Below are 20,272 nucleotides of genomic sequence, written 5' to 3'. Positions count from 1 at the left end.
TAGCAAAAAACCCTGAAAACAAAAAGTTCATTTAAGATTCTGAAAGAGGTAAATTATATTTTAATAACTGCAAGTTCAATACTTCCCACTGAATGTACTTTCTACTCTGACAATGAAAAGTAGGTAGTTACTAACAAAAATCTAAAACTCATTTTCTATCCTTTATCAAGCTTCTTCTCTCAAGGAAAACTTCTACTTATTTAGTATTAGCCTTGCAGCACAACAGGCAGTCATAGTCCTATTTTCCAGAGAAATCTGTTGACGCAGAGAAGAATCTTGCCCAAAGTCAAGATGGCAGATGTTCAAATCACTCCAGTTATGGGGTTTAACCAGACAATCCTATCCCCAAAACCGTTATTATAAAATGGGTTCATCAGCGATTCCATTGCATACAGAGAGCTATATTATCTTGCCTGAAGTATTAAATTTGCACCAGTCTTGAAGTGTATTCAGTATAATAACTATATATTTCTATTCACTCCAAAAGCTATGAATACATGAAAACTGTGTGCTCTAAAACAAACACCTGCCATCACGGATATTAGCAAAATCTGCTCTACTTAGGGAATGCATGCAAATGAATTATAAAAAAAAATTAGAATTCTTTATAAATTTTAACTCTTTTTTCCTTCAGAAATACTTTAAAGCATTCGAAATTAAATAAAAATGTATTTAGTCCACAAGCTGTTTTAACACAAATGTAAATCAGACACTGAAATTCAAATTGCTGTAGTTTAAAAAACAAAACAAGCCCCCCACTATTTAAATTTTACTTACAGGGTTTGCAGCTCTTGAGACCTTTTTCTTCCTTTTTTTTCCTCCTCTCATCAGCATGTAGTCTATATGATTCTCACACTGACATTTACAAAACACTGATATATTTGGGAACTCTGCTTCTGAATATAATTTTATATTTAAAGTTAATTGAACACGTGGGGGTGCATTACTTGTTCACTTAATCAACTGAAATGCACAGGATTATTTTTGCAAAATTAAGAACTCACCCAATGAGGCAAAACCTCAAACCTGATCTTAAGATGACCTCTGCATCTGAAACTTTCCTTGGTTGCAAAGACAACCCTACAGTAATCATCTGACTCTTACCCAGCCCCAAGTAAAGTCCCTGCACAGGATTACCGGGAGAGTGGAACTGTTAACTGGGCACTCTTGCAAAAAAGAAAATAGGATGGCTTCAGTTCTTTGTCATACAACAGTTCAATGCTGCATCACATTTTTAATAAAGGCCATACTAGATTTTCAAGCACCCTGACCAAAGTCTGAAAGCAATTAGAGATTCACACAGTTTCAGTTTCTAAAGTCTATAGGGAGAAAAAAAAGTTCTTTCTTGCCTTATGATATCACTGTGCAAATCTAAACAATTGCATTGCTCTGAAAAGGGAGAAGCACAGCTACTTCCAGTATTTTAGAGAGAGGTCAACTTATACACTGGCTTACTTTTATCTACTATAGAAAATTCATGGATTGCAATAGAAGATATTTCCTTTAAATAGCACCACTCACAGCAGAGCAGACTTCCAAGATGATGAAATAAAGTTAAAAAATGCTATGTTAAAGATTCTTTTAAAAGACTCTAATAAAGAAGAAAGCACATGCTTAGGAATTAACTGGAAAGATCCAGTTTCCTGGTACTGATCCGGGACTTATAAACAGAGAAGTCAGTAGAAAGGGTGTATTTCTCAGTAATACAAATGAGATTCTTCTATCTGTTCTGTCTCAGAGAAAGGAGCCCCACTGGTACAAACTGGAGATATTAAAACTCCTCAGATTTATTCAGGTTGAGTATTTTGCCCTAGATTATGATATTGCTTGACTATTTATTAACTGTTCAGTGTGTCTTACAGAAATATAATTTCTGAGAAATATACCCCAGCCTTAGCATAAGGTAAATAAGGTATCTACACTGTATGCAATAGCTGGAAGTCCAATATACAAGACAGTTTGTTTGTTAAAGCTTCTACTACAGATTAAAATATATATTTTAAGTTATATCACATATATATATATATGTGATATATATATATATATATGTGATATATATATATATATATATATATATCACATATAATTCACTTTTTTTTGGAAGAACACATTAAAGAAATATAGCAGAAGTAATGAAAGCCAACTAAAAGTCATAGCATGAAACAAAGACAAAGGCCTAGGCAGTGTTTAAAACAGAGTATGTATCTCAGGCTTGCAATACTGCCCTCAGTATAGCCTTTCTGAAAATCCAGAGAAATTATGAAAGGGCTTGATCTTGCTTTTGAGACTTGCATCTTGTTTTCTTTGGAGATTTCTTTTAAAAACTCTAACTTGCAAGTAATACACGCATGCTCTACTTAGTCATTTTTATGTCTGGAGACCGCCTTTTATAGTGGCAAAACAAAGCATCCATGAAAAGGATCTAGCAGAGAAAAAGAAAAAGTAAATTCTGCAGGACAGATAAAAGATATCTATGGAAAATAACTGCTCTACCTCATTGTTTTAGAAGTAATTCCTACTACGTACCACAACAGTTTACCAGAGTATTTCTATTCTTTCAGCCTGTTTCTGTGAGAGGGCTGGCGAAAGGAGAAGCAACGTTAGCGAGTCTCGCAAACCGTACTGTATTATGAGAGTACCACAAGAATTAATACAGTATGCACACTGCAGATGCTCTTGCAGAGGCATTTCCAATGATTAGCGAAGTCCTTAACGAAAAAAACCAAACCAACGCAAACCCACACTATTATAGTTCGGGATAATGAAGTTCCAACACATTCATTCTAGTTCAGCATTGCAAAAGCCACAGACTCAGTTAACAATATGCCTTAAAGGCCTATCACAGACTGAAGATCTACTGAATTATGAGCCCAGCTGCTGTTATTATAAATAAGGTTTCTGACTATGCAAGTGTAACCTACAAAACCTGTCAACAAAACTGCTGACAGAACTCCTGTCCTTCTGTACACAGCTCTTTTTATCTACTTCTACGGTCAAATATTTTTAGCTATGTATTTCCTTCAGCTAGTAATACTAACTTGTGAAATACTGAGATTATAGTTTGCTTTATTCTCCAATAGTGTAAAGAATGACTTACCACTGAGAGGCATAAAGAAACATACATATTTAACACCACCAAACATCCAGAGTCAGTAAGTCCCTGCTAATGATGGCCACATTCAGTAAAGCCAAGGGCTTCCCATGCATAGAATTCTTCATCTCTAACTTAAATCTCTAATTTTTGGGATGCTCACTATATTGCTTAAGCATTACCTCAAAACAAAAGTAAGTATAAATTTTGCTGAGTTGCAGAATATATAATGTATTAACTTTTCTCAAATGCTTTGTTTAATCTTTACTGAAACTCCACATTATGCATCACAGGTTTTTAATATTGTTCACTCCTCTGAAATGGAAAATACAAAGGACTGAAATGATTTAAGATCCTGTGGCAAATGAGCACTGGCAATGGGACTGTCATTTTGGAACATCTGCTTATTATTTTTAAAAAAGTCTAAGAGTTTGAAAGTTACGCTTCTGCCTAAAAAATAATGATGGTAGTTTTCCATTAAATGATTGACTCTTTTAAAAAGATTTTGAAACATGAAAAATTATTTACCTCTACTTAATATATCACAACACTTTTATGCTTATTTTCAATAGATTAATGGAATAAATATGCAACTGTACACAGATTTTGAGCCTCTACTAAGAAAGAGGTTTTCTAAATTGACTTCTGATTCCAGTCATACTCAAATATTTTAAACTTTCAATACTATACTCAAAAAATACACAGTTTTTGAGCCTCCCACTGCTTATGCTACTGTAGAACTCGTATGTCAAAACCAGATTTTTAGGCTATAGTGAATGCAGTAAACATTTGATTGCTGATGTTCACAAAAGATACTAATGCTCCCACAGTTTTCACAACCTCACAGGTACATGGAATGACCAGCACTGTCAGACAGCCTAGACCCATCTTTAATGTATGTATTATCTATTCATCCCCTACTCAATTCATCAAAATAGACAATATCAAGACTTCTTATCGCTAGTGTCATTGAGGAAAAAACAGACTCGACCATTGTTGGGGAACATAAGGATGAAGAAAAACAGACCAATTCAGAGCACACTACTACAACAACAAAAGTGTAGAGCAAAACACTAACAAATCATAACAGGGTATAGGTCATGTATGTTATGAAGTACAACAAAACAAATATATATATAAACTACAATATTATATGCATTTTTCACATCATATCACGCTACACAATGAGCATTGGATTAAGCTATGTTGAGTCTTCTACTATGAAATAGCAAGCTATATACAGATCTCCTAACACGTATTTCTATTTCAAACCTTCTAACTAGTTCATTTTTCAATTATGTATGAAACCACCACTATAGTTTTTCATTTGATACTTCTTTTTCCAGTTTTTCTCAAAAAAACACACACTAGGCGTATGCGGTGGTAAAATTAAACACACCTATTCTGAAGGCCTTGCACAATTTTGTCAGGGAAAAAAACCCAACATATGGAAATCACAGCTTTTAATACATAGATGGAGAAGAGAGGGACAGCAGTTTGGAACATGGTATGTATATGAGTTTCATTACTTTTCTATTTCAGTCTAATGCAATTTTCCTTAAACAAGTACAAAAATCTTACAAGTACAATACAAAGGCGCCTTTACACAAAATCTTCTACCAGCATCTTGCTCCCTGCAAAGCACTTGTTTTGGCAAACAGCTAGAAGCCTGCCAAGAAAAGGTCGATCTTTGCCTAAAAAGCCTGAGCCAGCTTTATACAGTAAGGGCTTATTACAAACACACAATTCTTACCAGATGTTCCATCAGTGAACTGGATGCAGTCCAAGGATGGCTATAAATCCACGGAGAGATATTAGTTATGAAGGCATTTGCCACACAAAGTCAAAATGACATTAGCACCCTTCAGAGAACCCCTTCACTGAGCAGCGCACTTTAAAAGGATCATGCAGCTGTCACTGAGTACTGATATGCATTTGCACCAATACCTTTAAAAATAATTTAGGGTTTGAATATTTAGCCCGCAAGGTTCATTTTCCCAGCCTGCAACATTCATTTTCCCAGCCAAATGCCTGTGTCGTTACTGAAGTCAGTATTAACACACAAGAGCAAAGAACTTAATGTGGACTCCCATACTATTATCTCACAGATCCCCATCTCAGGCTTCCCAGTTATTGTCATTCAGGTAACGCTACACAAACATCTGCTTTCAGATGGCGTGCTACCAACAGGTGAAATTTTGTCTCAGAAGAAACAAATCACCTACCCCACCAACAAGTAAATAAACACTAGAGTCAAATGAATTAAGATATCTACTGATATCAACTTTTCTCTAACAGATCTGAGAAAACAAGAGACTTATTGAAAGTTTTTCATTTGGGATATGAAAAAGTTGTCTGGATGAGCATCGTAACCTTCAAGTTTCCACATTAGATTAAATGCAATGCTTGGGGGGGGGGGGGGGTGTGTTGTTTGTGTATTTTAAATAAACAAACTAGAAACTCCAGATCTGGATGGGCAAAGATTTTTTCCAATTGTAAACACAGTCATAAAAGAAATGAATAGCTCCAAAAAGAGAAAGAAAGCAACCTAGAAAAAAATAAATTATAACAAGCATCCACACTTACCACAGAGGTATTTTAAGATTAAGACAAATAAGACCCAAGAGAAAAGACATATTACTAATAGGTTTGAATTATTCCTCCTAAGGGGAGAAAATGAAGGCATTGCAGAAGGAGAAAACTTCCCAAATCAGTTTAAGCTTCTTTTATTTCTTTGATTTTACCCCTTTCCCTCACTTGTGCGTTGAATGAGTGCTGATCTTTTGGTACTGAAGAAACAAAAAGCTGAATGGGGGAAAAAATGATCCCCAAAACCCAACTTACATAAAACCAAAGCTTCAAAGGAAATAGGTTCTCGGTTGATTCACTGAATAATGAGTTTTTAAAACAAAGACTCTGGTTACATTGGAAGTTGGCTCCCACACCACTGCTTGCTGTTGTTCTGTTAAAGCAATGAAGCCTACAGAAGGGAAACCAAAAAGCTAGTGCAGTATTCTACCTTTAACAAGCTCTGAATAAAAACTTGAGAGTAGTTCTTTAGAAGATGGAGAGTCCTCCTTGCTGAGACAGAACAGAGCAGAGCAACAAATGTGTGCCTGGTTTCCCTGACTGGATATTTTGCTTCACATTGGGAAGGGAAAAAAGCTGTACGATATGGAGACAAACTTTATCTCCCTGAGCACACAACATTCCTCAGAACTTTCAGGGGGAAGCGCATTTGTGAAAAAGTTCTAACTTGTAAACCTACCTGAGTCGAGTGACTGAAGACAGAAACCATCCAGTTAGCACTGTCAGTTCAGCACTGTCCCGTTCAGATAGGTGCAGACTATTTTTACTCTCAGAAAAAGACCCAGTCTTGAGTCTAAAAATACAACATTCATGTGGCTTGCTGAGTCTTAGCAAACGGTTTCCCAGGTATCAGGTATCAAGCATCATCCTCACTTCACAGACACTTCACATTTCATCCCCGGAACACTGCCTGCCCCAATGCCACAACAGATCCATTCATGCAGATCCTTTTTGCTTCACCTACAGCTCCAGCAAAGCTGAGAGGGAGATACATCTATATCTGTATCTCTCCCCAAGCTCTCTTCCTAAGCCACTTCTAACACACCAGCTTCCTCTCAGATACTAAAATACAGAGGAATGTAAGGATGTGTGTGTGTGTGTGTGTGTGTGTGTGTGTGTGTGTGTGTGTGCGCGCGCGTGTGTGTGTTCAATGCTCAATCAACTTCTGGGTTGCAAAAATGAGATAAGAAGGTCTCTGCAGTGAAGCTTTCAAGGGACTCTGTGACTCTTCTTTTCCATGTGCTTACCATTAGCACATGGGTTATCATGCAATAGGTCCTCCAACCATTCTCATATAAAAATCAACCAAACAAAAAAACCCCTAACCTCGAAAAGGGGTAACACCTTTGTAAACAAGTGGTTAAACCAGTACAGACAAAAATAATACAATGAAGAATGTTGACTCCTCTGTTAAAAATCTTAAATTGCAATTATTCACAATGGAAAGCTGGTGATCAACTTGAAACTTTCTTTTAGAGAGAGATGTTGCTGTCAGGAGGAATAGCAAAGGTGGACTAGAGATACATCCTGATAGAAGAGATGGATCAGTGGGAATAAAGAACAATTTGTACCTTCTAAAAAAACAAGAAATGTACCTAGATAGAGGTGAGCTGCTCTCCACCTACTGGAAGAATATTCAGCTGAGGTCTAACTAATTAGTCATAGACTCAAAATTCTGAACAAACACCAGCATTCTTTTACAGACTGTTCAACATCCCAAGATTGGCAGCTGAGGGCTACCAGAAACTTTCATGGTCTGCCTGATGTTTTAACAGCACCAAAATGTCCCCAAATGGAAACAGATATAATAATTTAAAAAAACAAACAAACACAAACAAATAAACAAACAAAGAAACAACCAACCACAAAAAAAAAAACCCAAAACAATAGAAGACATTAGTGAAATAAAACACCACTCTTCACTACGACAAATACTGGAAACAACCAAGCAAAAAGACCAGCTCCTGGCCGCATGTCATTTAGACTTTGAGATTTCTGGGTAAGCACTTTCTGCTGTTCTCTGCTCAGACAGCACCCAGCACAACCAGCTCTCACCTTCTGGGCCCTTATAGCATTAAGAAGCAGAATTAATGATGGTGACAATGACAACTACAAAACAGTCTAAGGAGCGAAAGCTCTCACAAATGGATACATTAGGAATTGTAAAGACAGTTTTCAATGGTGGGGTATTTATTATACCAACAGATCTTTGCAAAAGGATGCTACAAAATGGAACAGAAATAGAATTTTTCTTGCTATATTGATTCTACAATGGTTAGATGCCTGAAACAAATCCTGTAGATATTCTGATTAACTAGCTGTATCGAGTTACAGATTTATCAAGTACGAGACACAAAAATGGCATCAAGAACTATACCCTGTGTCTACTGGTAATATTTTGATTTTTCTAGCAGAGCTTCTGCCATAACATACATTGATCAGCAATAAATGTGTTGGCGAAACTGAGAGTCTTCAAGTAAATGAGCTCTTCTAAACGCATATATTTTGATTTAAATGTTAAATACATAATCTGATGTATTCAGAAGTCTAGAGACTTCTTTGTTGGATATTTCAATGCAAAAGGCCAAATAATCAATCTAAACAAAAAGTTTTGCATGTACAAAATGCTGTCATGACTTCAGCTAACAGGCTTTATTGTTAACTATCACATGAAATTATTCATCCTGTGAAACTTAAGTATGAGTAGATGAATCTGAAGATGAATGTATCAGAAGATGTAATCTTTTATAACTATATAACACCTAGACATAACCAAGAACTTCCAACAGGCTGCTTTCTGCAGTACCTACGACCTCCAGCATGAGCTTTGCTGTTTAATTGCAATTCAACGGCCCGCTCTAAAATGGAGAATTTGTCATGATAGACAATTGCAAATTTGGACATTTAACAATGATAAATAATCAGTACAATTCATTGCTTATAGCACACAGAAAAAAAGTTATGAATAATTCCTATTTTTTTATTAAATGGTACGTATAATAAATACAGTTTAAAAACCGCTAATGCGTCAAGGTCATTCTTAAGTCATTCTACAGTTGATTCAATACTGACATACTGCAAATGGTAATTTAATTTGTAAGCTGTTAGAAAGGTACCATAAGTAACTATACATTTGTGTCACACATAAACCAATAATTCCAAAGAAAGAAGAAAATCTACAAAGACAAATTCAGCAAGGAGGTCACAAGCTTTTAAATACAGCAGCATCTGTCCTTCAGTCTATATAAAACTGACTTTGCTGAAAATGTTTTTAATAATTCCTGAGGCAATTTACCTCTCTTACACATGGCCACCTGTTATTCCAGTTTACCAAGAGAATCATTGTGTCATCATATTTGTTTTTTTTAAACCTTCAGCCTGCATTCAGATCTTGATCAGCTACACTGGAGCTCTTAAATTTTTCTGAAATAATAGAAACATTCCACTCACAAAACTCTAAAGCACTAAAATAGATCAAAAATACTGGCAAAGCATGTCAATAAAACAGCCAATGAGTGCACTACTGCACTTCAGTCTTGAAATAATGCATATACTACAGCAATACTGAATTAATACAGAAAAATCTACATGACAACAGGCATTACTGAAGAAATTAATAAGACAGCATGTCTTAGAGAGCCTCCTGTTCATCCATATAGTGACAAAAAGACAAACCTGTCTCCATAGCCCTGGAAGAAGTTGAAGATACATGACTAAAACCCCATGTAATCATTAGATCCAGTTTGTGAAGTAACAGAGAATAAATATCATAGACCTTTCCCAAGCTAATTGCTTTTTACAAACACGGGTCTACTATAAACCTTGTTTCTATTATGATTGCATATATAAAGTGGAGTCATCAGATGTTTGGTTAATAGCAGAACTGACTGATTAAATGCTTTGCAACTGTCACAAAATATTCTGGCAGCGTAACAACAATCACCTCTATTTTTAACTGGTCTCCCAAAAGCAAATTATCAGAAATGCTTATTCTTCAAGATCCTATGTGCTTTTACATGGTTCAAGGAAGTTAACAAAAAAATTCCAGCTAATACTACCAGATGCGGTGTCAGGTCCATAGAAGCTTCACTCTTCTGTTTGACCAAAGGGATTTGTTTTAAAAATATCCCGTAAAGTTTGGAGTATGCAGTTATTATTTGTCAACACTTAAATCCAATACAAGTATTAAAATTATAAACAATTTTGTTTTAAATAGAACTTCACCAATTAGCTGTTGCAGTTAATTTAGCCTGTGAATGGATACCTTTGTGTGTACCTACATTTGGGAAGTGTCCACTTACACAGCTGTTTCCATTCGTGGGAAACACAAATGCGTATTTACTCTAAATGCACAGAGCCATTTTAAATAAATGCACAGAACTTAAATAACCCTGCAAATCAGTTTTGGCATAGAGATTGTAGAGACCTGAATCACATGTGTTATGGAAATACTGGTTACATAGTTAAATTGGAGGATTTAAACTATATTTTAAGAGCTGTTTTCACTCCCTGTTCCTACGTCCCCATCAGCAAAAGCACACTGAAGTATTTTGCAAAACAGGCTTTCAAAGCACAATGACAATGTTCACATCTTAGAAGAAAAATTAAATCCTAACTTTTGAGAACATCACTTTCTGTGTGATAAATAGTTCATTTAGCATTTTCTTTACGGTATGGGGGCCAGACAGTTTCTACCACAGAATTTACAAAAGATTGCAAAAATAGTTACCCTCCCCCATTCTCAGTGCAAAACAAACATTCAGAAGCTATATGCAGGCTTCAAAACAGGATTAGTGTAAAAAAGGTGATGACAAAAACATTCCTGTTGGCTCTGTTGTTGTAAGGGCTTTTTATGTAGTTTGCTTTCCACTCCTCAGACTTCTGCATTTGTGTTTCCCAACCTTTTTTCTGCTTCAAAGACTAGAACTGAATGGGAGCAAGTTCTAGAAAACTATGTTTTCAGAACAAATCTAAATATCTTGACATTTGAACAACCCACTTGGAGAGTTGGTAGTGCCGCAAGATGCGCAGTGGAGAGCAGCCTGAAGTCTTAGGCTTTCCAGGCTGCCCACTCACAAGTGCACTGTTGCTGCTGGAGAAGCTGAGCTGCTCCTTCAAGCAGCTTCTGAAGGAAATTTTACAATATAGAAAATGGCAGAGAAGCTGGCACAGCTGTTATGACCCATGGATTTGTACCTTGCCTTTAGAATGGGAGACACATTGCAAGTAGCAAAGTGAGCGACTCAAACGTCCTTTCCACAGTCCCACATAAAAATACCTGCCCGATGCTGATATTGGTATCTAAGGGTGGCCCTCAACAAGTCTCTCAATGTGACAAGGAGAGGCAGAAGTACTCATTACCTCCTTCTATAATCTGCCATATTTCCATCTGTTCTGTACACCTAATCCACACAACTGATCGAAGTCCATGAATGATTCAGTTTAGAAGAGAGGGAAGGAAGAAAAAAAAATGGTGTACTTTGTTGAGGAATTCAGCTTACAACAATGAACTCTTTTCATAGTTTTGCCATTGAAGTGCAAATAGTGCAGAGGAATCAGCAATCTGGCAGCTGGGACTAAGGGACAATTGAAATTGAAAAGGAATATGGTAACAGCATCTTATGTCAATTTTACGTAAAAGCTTACTAAAACATATTGAGAATATACAACTAAGTAGAATGTTTCTTCTTTATCCACTATTTAGGATTTTATATGCAAACTTTCAATTTATATAACAATTCATTCACATAGAGGCTCACTTGCAAAAGTAGATCTTTTGCCTCTTAGAGGCTATTTAATAGAAGAAAAGCTCTCTGCCCATATTAGTGGATTCAACAAATCTCAAATGAATTATACCAAAACAGATTTTTGGATATCGATCTTTAAAATAATCTTTTGGAAGTGACAAATAACTGAAGTTACATTATAGATTGCTGATAATTAGAAACGTGTCAGTACACAGAATTACAAGACAGTACTGGTTGGCAATTATATATCACATCTCAATGGCTGATTTTTAATTTTTTTTTAAATTACTGCTAACTGAGAAACATGTAACATAATTGCTTCCTACAGTTAAAATCGTTGCTACAGGTATTTTTATTTTCATTGATTTCCAAACTTTTCCTGTCCAGAATCTGAGGTGAAATAGTGATACTGATTTGCGCAGCATAAAACCAATACTCTCTTGCTAGTCACAATGAATACTGGAGTTCAAAACCAAGATCCTGGTTAACTACTTAGGTCAAGAGTAGCAATCACCTCAACCAACCCTAGCCATTCAAAAGTCATGCATTTAGTCTAACCTTAATCTTATGTTCTTTTCATAGTTAACGAAAAGAGATCAACTGCAGTGAACTGCCCATTGAAACGCATAAAATACATATCAGATATATTCTATTTACATACATATATAAATATATATATATACACAGATCAAAGTCTACATGTTTCAAAAATGCCTCTACGTTAGTTTGTGTTGACTACAGAAGGATGCATACAGTTGTTACATTAAACTAGGTGCTTCACTAAGCTGAAGAGGAGACTCATCCAAAATTACCTAGGCCTCAACCCTAATAAAGCAGTCTAAAAATAGGATTTCATAACATCACTAACAAACTGTTGTACCAACCCAGTCCAGTTTTACAATACTTCTACACAACACTTCCATAGCTACTTAATTGTATGGGGAAGTTCTGAAACTATGTAAGTTCCACAGCCTTTTGTAAGGGCACCAACTTGTCCAGATTTCTACCAAATTTACCCTAAATAAAGCCCCTTGGTCTTCCCAAGGGCTTCATATAAAACAGCATTTCACAAGTTGTTTTCCCTCAGTAGCCCATTACCATTTGAGTGTTCCCCTCTAATGCTAATGTAACAACACAAATCATAGTTCTGCAAATTGCTTTGCAAGCACCTTTCACGTGTCACAGGGTAACGCACCACATAACATAGGAGACATCACTCTAACCATTTTTGCTTTTCCTATATAAAAGGTTATATCGTTTTAAAGAACTTTTGAAGAACAACATAACACCATTCCTCCTGCCTTTTGACAGTCTGACACACCCCAATGCATCTTGTGATGGAACAGTAACACTGTGGTCATCTGCGTATCAATTAATGATCAATGGAAGGTTGGAAGAACACCTACCTGCCCTATGATAGAACCACACCAATGCCTTTAATGACATTTTAGTTCCATCATTGGTATGCTAGTTATCAAGATATATGGAAACTACTATTTAACTGATATTTTCTTCAATAGGCAGGAAGAAAAAGAGGCAGAGCACACCTTATGTGAGTACAAAATGTGGCTACAAGATGAAGTTTAGAAAACAGTTTGATTTGTTTTTAAAATTCAGGATTTATAGCAATGTGTTTTTGCAAGCTACTGTCAGCAATTGGTCAGAGCACAGCAGTTCATTACAAAGAACAGAAATATAAATGCATTCTTCTGCTGTTTCTCAACCGTTCAAAATAATTTCATTTCATAGCATTTTCTGTTTCAGCTCCTGCTAGGGTTTATGTGAATCTTCTTTTTGTACTGTGAACCAAAACCAATCTCATTTAGCTGAGCTCTATGAACTGGGGAAGGCTGATCAGTGGACATCACTTAAAATAATCAAACCCAAACCAGCCATTGAGGCCATTTCAGCAGGTCAGGCTGCCATCGAGAGCATGACTAAGACAGACAGATTTGTTTTTTCATAAACTCTCTTATGTCTATCTCTGCTGATTTAACTAAAAATTAGTTCGTTTTCTTCATGCAGTTAGAAACCTTTCTTTTCCATAGCTAGCACGGTCATTATTTGGACTTAGTTTGAGAACAATAGATAACAGCCCAGCACAGAGTTAATGTTTTTAATTGCTCTGGTCTGAGAGCCAAGGACATTCTGAGCACTCTGCCCACAGGTGTGAGGCATCGAGGAAGGGGGGCATGGATGGGGCAGAGCTTGACTGACATCCAGACTGAACAATAAGAGTATTTCATCCCATTAGTGTCACGCTTCAGACTTAAGGAGAGCCGGGATCTTTTGGTCAGTCTCTCACTTCTTGGCTTTCTTTGCTCTCTTTGTCGGAGCTGGGGGAGTCCTGCTCAGGATGTGTAAATCAGCCTTTGCCACTCTGCTGTTTTGCAGAGGCCTCTGGGCATTTCTGCCTTTTTATTTTTTCTTTTCTTTTTTTCCCCTCTAACAGGATCAGCTTTTGGACCAGGTGCTGCTTCTTGGGACTGGCTGCTCAGTGTGGACAGAGTTCATGAGGAATTGCATTGAGTGTATTTTATTTTATATTTTATTTCTATTTGATATATTTACCAGTAGTGCATTAGTATTTTGTTATTTTATTCAACTGTGTTTACCTCATTCCAAGCTTCTCCCTTCCCTTTCAACTCTCCCATCTATTTGGAGAGTGGGGAGCAGGGTGAGTGAGCAGCTATCAGGTTAAACCATGATACTATCATATACCACCTGACTCTACTCCAACTTTAAAGCAGAAAAATATCTTAAGAATTTAATAAATATTTCTCTTCCATCTTTGTTTGTTTGCTGTTGTTGGTGGTTGTTTTTTTTTCCAACATGTAACTACTGTGTCATAAAAATGAAAAAAAACTCTTACCATTACAATATTTCGGTCATAATTTGCGGGGGGTGGGAGAAGTGGAAAAATAGTAGATATTAGAATAATTTAAAAAGCAAATAAAATCTCCCTCCCCACCTTTGACATCATATCATTTCTATCTACATAATAATGGTTAGCATTCTTCCAAAAATAAGAATTTGGAAGTTTCTTCTGGAAATTAATACTACTATTCCTATTTCATTACTGTCCTTTAGCTGATATTGTTACCAACAGTGATTAACCGGGTAAGATGAACTGCAACTGCTCATTGACCCACACGCAGATAACACCAAAATGTGTTGACTTTAACTTGAGCTCACAGAGATTTAAGAGGATATTGACACAGCACCTCCTATTATACTTCCATTGCAGAGGCCATTGGAAGATTCCATTCATGAAAGAATTAGATAAAATATTAAAAGTCCCTACCTTCACCTGATGATCCTGAAAGGTCTATGATGACATACACTCTCCCTTCTGGCTCCAAGTCAATCTGCAATCAAGAAGAGAATTAGAAGAAAACTTAGAATGACTCCCAAAGCAAGTGACTGCACATGCAGGAAACAAAAGGTTTCCAAAACTCATGAAGCCAGGTGTAGGCAGGACACGTGCAAGTCTACAGTTTGCTACCAATAGAGCCTTCTTTTGCCAAGAGGTGTTGAGGACTCTGCACCTTAACTGAAGTAAAAAAACAGAAAAGTGTGCCCTTAGCACTTGGAAAGCTTGAATCCAGTGAATTTTGCAAATAAAATATTTAAAGCACTGTTCTGCCATACTTTTGTACCACTGTTTCCAAGGAGATGAGGAAGAAAGTTAAAAAGTGGTAGTATCAATTAACTTTGTTACTGTAATTTATACTGAGCCCAGCTATGCAAATGTGTAAGACAACACTGTGACCTATTGAGATCCCAGCGAGACAGATCAGCTCCAGTCACAGAACAGGGGAAATGAACACACACTGTTCATATGGCCAACTGACACGTGTTTATAATACTCCCTTTGTGTCTCCACTGGGAGAAAGAAATACATGCTTTATCCTCTTTTTCTAAAATACAAGATTTGTTTATTTCTGCACCATTCTGGTAGATTTTAAGGAGTCTTCGCTCTTGTGGAGATCACTTTCACTCAAAATGAAATACAGGTGCTCAATATCAAGCTCCTGTACTTCAAGATTTCACGAGCTGTGGGAATCAGCTCCTGTACATTTAGGCACTGCAATGAAGAGCTCATTACAAATCCTCCTGTATTTTACCACACATTTCATCAGCAACTCAAAGTACTGCTGGATTTGAGTACCTTAATGGTGCCCCACACACGATAGACAATTTTTGCAGCCACTCATCTCTCAAGAATTAAACTGTAACTAAAACACTATGTAATTGATAGCTCTTACTGTCACATAGCACTTGTCACATGATTTCAGAGACTGAGTGATGTTGTGTACATTAATACTGTATTTTAATTCTATTTTAGTAAGTACAGCACAGAGATAAAATTGCATGCCCACTGCCAGGGTGCCTCAAAGGGCCTTCTCTGCCAGGGCCCAGCCTGCGTTACAGAATCACAGAACATTAGGGATTGGAAGGGATCTCAAAAGATCATCTAGTCCAATCCCCCTGCTGGAGCAGGAACACCCAGATGAGGTTACACAGGGATGTGTCCAGGAGAGTTTTTAATGTCTCCAGAGAAGGAGACTCCACAACCCCCCTAGGCAGCCTGTTCCAGTGCTCTGTCACCCTTACTGAGAAGAAGTTTCTTCTCAATTTTAAGTGGAACCTCTTGTGTTCCAGTTTGAACCCAATACCCCTTGTCTTACCATTGGTTGTCACCGAGAAGAGCCTGGCTCCATCCTTGTGAAACTCACCCTTTACATATTTATAAACATTAATGAGGTCACCCCTCAGTCTCCTCTTCTCCAAGCTAAAGAGCCCCAGCTCCCTCAGCCTTTCCTCATAAGGGAGATGCTCCACTCCCTTCATCATCTTCGTTGCCCTGTGCTGGACTCTCTCCAGCAGTTCCCTGCCCTTCTTGAACTGAGGGGCCCAGAACTGGACACAATATTCCAGATGTGGTCTCACCAGGGCAGAGTAGAGGGGAAGGAGAACCTCTCTCGACCTGCTAACCACACCCCTTCTAATACACCCCAGCTACCATTGGCCCTCTTGGCCACAAGGGCACAGTGCTGGCTCATGGTTATCCTGCTGTCCACCAGGACCCCCAGGTCCCTTTCCCCTACACTGCTCTCTAACAGGTCATTCCCCAACTTATACTGCAACCTGGGGTTCCAATAGTGTCCCACTACTCCAGCCAGGAGCAGACAGCCAGGGAGGCACCGGAGCACCCCAGCCCTGGGCATTAGGATCGCCCTGGGAAAGGGAGGGGGCCAGGGTAGCGGGACTATGAGTCCTTGATGGTGCCAGACAAAACAGATGCAGGGCAAAAAGGGCTTTTCCTGTCTGCATTCAGCGGGACACCTTTTTTGTTTCCAGGTTCCTCTCATCACCTGAGAGGACCTTTACAAGAGGAGCCCCTCTGCTGCTGCCATATTTTGGGCTACAGCTGCTGAATGCACCAGGGTCACACAAGCTCTTCACGCTACGAAACAGCTTCTCACAAAAACACTCCTGTGCCCTTCAAGAGCAAGATGGTAGAGGAGCTCACAGGTCCTGCTGATGTCACTGCACCAACAGATCAAGAAAATTATCTCAGCAGCTGGACTGCAAATAGACGAGGCAGGAAATAGGTGTTAGAAAGGCCAGGGGTTACTCAAAGGAGAGGAAAATGAAAGCATGGTTGAGTGTTTTTCCATAAATAAAGCATTGAATACTAAGTAAATACATTTTTAACAATTTCTGAACTGGCAGCATGAGTTTTGTGGAGGAGTTTTTTTGTTGGTTTCTTTTTTTACTTTTAAATAAACCCACCGATCTTTAAATATTGCTCCTCTCCCTTTGCAGTTTCTAAATAAAAATAAAATAAATTAGAAGATCAGAGGCACAGGTGCATGAATAGACTTTGATGTCTATGCTGAGGGAGGCTTTTGAAAAACTGCTATAGCACTCAACAGATGGCTGTATTAAAGACAGGCATGCCTAATGCTCTGTTTGTGTCAGCACTATATACTGTTTGGTTAAGCTTTCAGTAAAATACTCCATGCAGTTCAAATCTCAGTGTGCACACACACATACAAAACCCCAACACCATCCCTGCAGAAGAATCAGGCATCTGGAGGGGCTGGTGACCACCATTACAAAATCTCTGTTCTGCCCGTTTAAGTACAAACAGCACAGGAAGCAAGAGCACTGAACCCAAGGTTCCGTTACCCATCAAGCAGACTGTTTTCATATACGATTTATTAGAAATAATGCTAACTGATTTTGAGTGAGAATTTTTGCTGATGCTTTAAGCGGAATGAAGTATTTATAAAAGAGAGTCTCTTTACAAAGAAATTATGTTTCAGTCTTAAAATGTTTTAATACCAATGACAAGGAAATTAACATATTTTTAGGTTTATAAAATACCCACATTTCAACGTGTATCTATGCTGACATTCTAATCAGCCACATGAATTAGTACTTCTGCCAGAAGCCTGTAGCTCAGCTGCCTCAGCTGACCTTACATATAAAAATAACACCTCCAAAATGGCAGAATCCCCTAAACTGACAGGAATCCCTCTTTTGATCTCAGGTCTTTCATGTATCAAAGCAAGTATGAAATGAAAAGGACTGATTCTAATTATGCATAAAACTTTTCTAATTTAATGACTAGGAACATAATGGTATAAATACCTTCAAAACAGTCAGATTACTAGAATATAAACTACATGCCTTTCCTTTTACTCTGGGCATTAAACTACACTTAATGAAGGTGGAGATTATGCAATGTCATTTTATAAATAAGAAAAAAAAGATGCACACAGCACAATCTAAAGTTTCTGTTATTTTTTTTTCATCAAATGCCCTGAAAGTTATCACATGTGAAATGCCCTTAGACATATGTAACCAGAATGACTGGCCAAATTCAGCTGAATATAACCATATTCATTGAATGCAATAGAAATAATGTGGTCACAGCAGTTCTGATTCTGACCCTTCTCTTTGACTACAAATACTTCTCTCTTAATGCAGCCAAGCATTTACACATGCAGCAAGATGCTATGGGAAGATACCTAAGACGACATGACTGATCAAAAGGACAACAGGGAAAAAAGCAGGATGAAAACTAGAGATAGGACAAAGGAGCTGAAAGAAGAGCAGCTCTGCTGTAAGCAAGACAGATTGCAAAATATATGCCTTGCACATACACACCACATTCTCTGCACTCAGCAAAAATGTAACAACTATCATTGAGCAAAATATTTGATCACCAAAGTGTTTTAATCTGTTACTGGCCTGTGCTGTTGCTGTGACTTTAGTTAAAATACAGAGCATTGGGAGGTGCCAGTAAGATTAATTGTAAAGGCACTTCAAACAACTTCTATATTGCTAAAATAATCCTTATCTGGCAATGTATTGAGATTAGTACAATGATTGCTGGAAAGCAGTACAGATCTTGAAAAACTCCAGGCATGAATAAAGCATATTAGTAGCCTGTTTCAGGGAACAAAAGGCAACCATCCATAAAACCAGACATACTTTCAGGGGAAAAAACCCCATGTTGATACCATAGCCAAGTTTCAGCATATTGAAGGCATTTATATAGTTTCACAGTCATTAATGGATTTTATTTTCAACACCCTTCTGAGACGGTTCCCCATCTGTAAAATGAGATACTCCCAAAGGCACAAGCTAGACTAAATGACTTGCCAGAAAGTCATACAAGAAGTCTACAGTTAAACAAGAACGGAACTCTGGTCTCTGGAGGCCCAGACTGCCCACTGGACCATTTCTTCTATTCCTGAGTCAAGCTTCACTTTGTCAAGACACACACACATCCTGTCATTCTGCAACAGCAGAGATGTGCAAGTACCTTTTTAAAATTTTCTTCTTTTTTTTTAAACAACTTTCATGGGTACATATCTAGGAGGCCATTTCCTTTCTTTTCCTTCCAGTTAATATTCGTCAGTTAAAACAATATCAAACAAAAAAATTGTTTAAATATTTCTCTGCAGCACTTCCAAAGCATCACAATTCTTGGGCAATTCTGGAGTGATGCAAAATTTAATCAAACTATGCAAAACACTGTGAAAATAGTTCAGCTTTTCCTCAAGGTTTGCTTTTTGAAAGCCTTTGACTCCTAAGTGTTGTGAAAAACTGAATCCTGAGCTCATCTAGATCCTCATCATTTTACTTCTCTTGGGTGCAAGGTGTAATTCTCAAACTCAAAAATATGAAACTTGGACAAAATTCTCTTAGGCTAAGCTTTTGCTCAGGAAACTCTAATCTTACAGGAATGAGGAAGATTAGCATATAGTACACATTTATTTGGGTTGCAACAATGCTTCATATTTCAACATGAAGATTTCTTTGTTCTTGACCACTGTACAGCCTGAATCATTCTATCAACATTTGGGGGTACTTTTTTCATTCTAGCTGATAGTACCAGCACAAAAATTTTTGCATGGTCTATGAAGCAAACTGAAACCTGTTGTAAACAAGTGATAAACCACTATCTTCAGTGGCTCAGTGCTCCATTACCATAGGTTTCATTTGATCATAACAGAGTCCTATGTTCCAACACAAGAATGTCACCTCAGATTAGGTGCACTGCACTCATTTAAGTGCCTGCTTGTCTCTTAAGGATAGTCATTGACACAAACCTCAGATCTGAAAAAAACAATAACTAGACGTACATATTTTCCATAACTGAACTTCCTAAGCACACGAATGCTAAGTTCTACTTTGATGTTCCTTAGCTAGACAGTATGCAAAAAACAGCAAAAAGCCTTTGACCACAAAGCTGTTTAGGATTTTGGCAACAGTATAAACCTAAGTGGACTGTATAAGCAACAGAAATAATTAAATCCTGAAA

The 20,272-nt window shown here is 37.5% G+C and overlaps 1 protein-coding gene across 3 annotated transcripts in view; it reads right to left on the bottom strand.

Annotated features, from left to right (window-relative positions):
* Positions 1 to 20,272, bottom strand: part of PRKCE (protein kinase C epsilon) — a 303,779-nt gene that overhangs the window by 188,460 nt on the left and 95,047 nt on the right. For all 3 annotated transcript variants that reach the window (XR_014183564.1, XM_082047948.1, XM_082047949.1), the window contains exon 2: positions 14,732 to 14,795. Coding sequence is in view for 2 of the 3 variants with exons in the window: in XM_082047948.1 (XP_081904074.1) it covers positions 14,732 to 14,795 (64 nt within the window). In the remaining variant the exon portion in view is untranslated. The remainder of the gene's footprint in view (positions 1 to 14,731; positions 14,796 to 20,272) is intronic.

Source organism: Streptopelia decaocto, assembly GCF_964273445.1.
Source record: "Streptopelia decaocto genome assembly, chromosome: 3".
Taxonomy (NCBI): domain Eukaryota; kingdom Metazoa; phylum Chordata; class Aves; order Columbiformes; family Columbidae; genus Streptopelia; species Streptopelia decaocto.
This window is presented reverse-complemented; position numbering and strand designations above follow the sequence as displayed.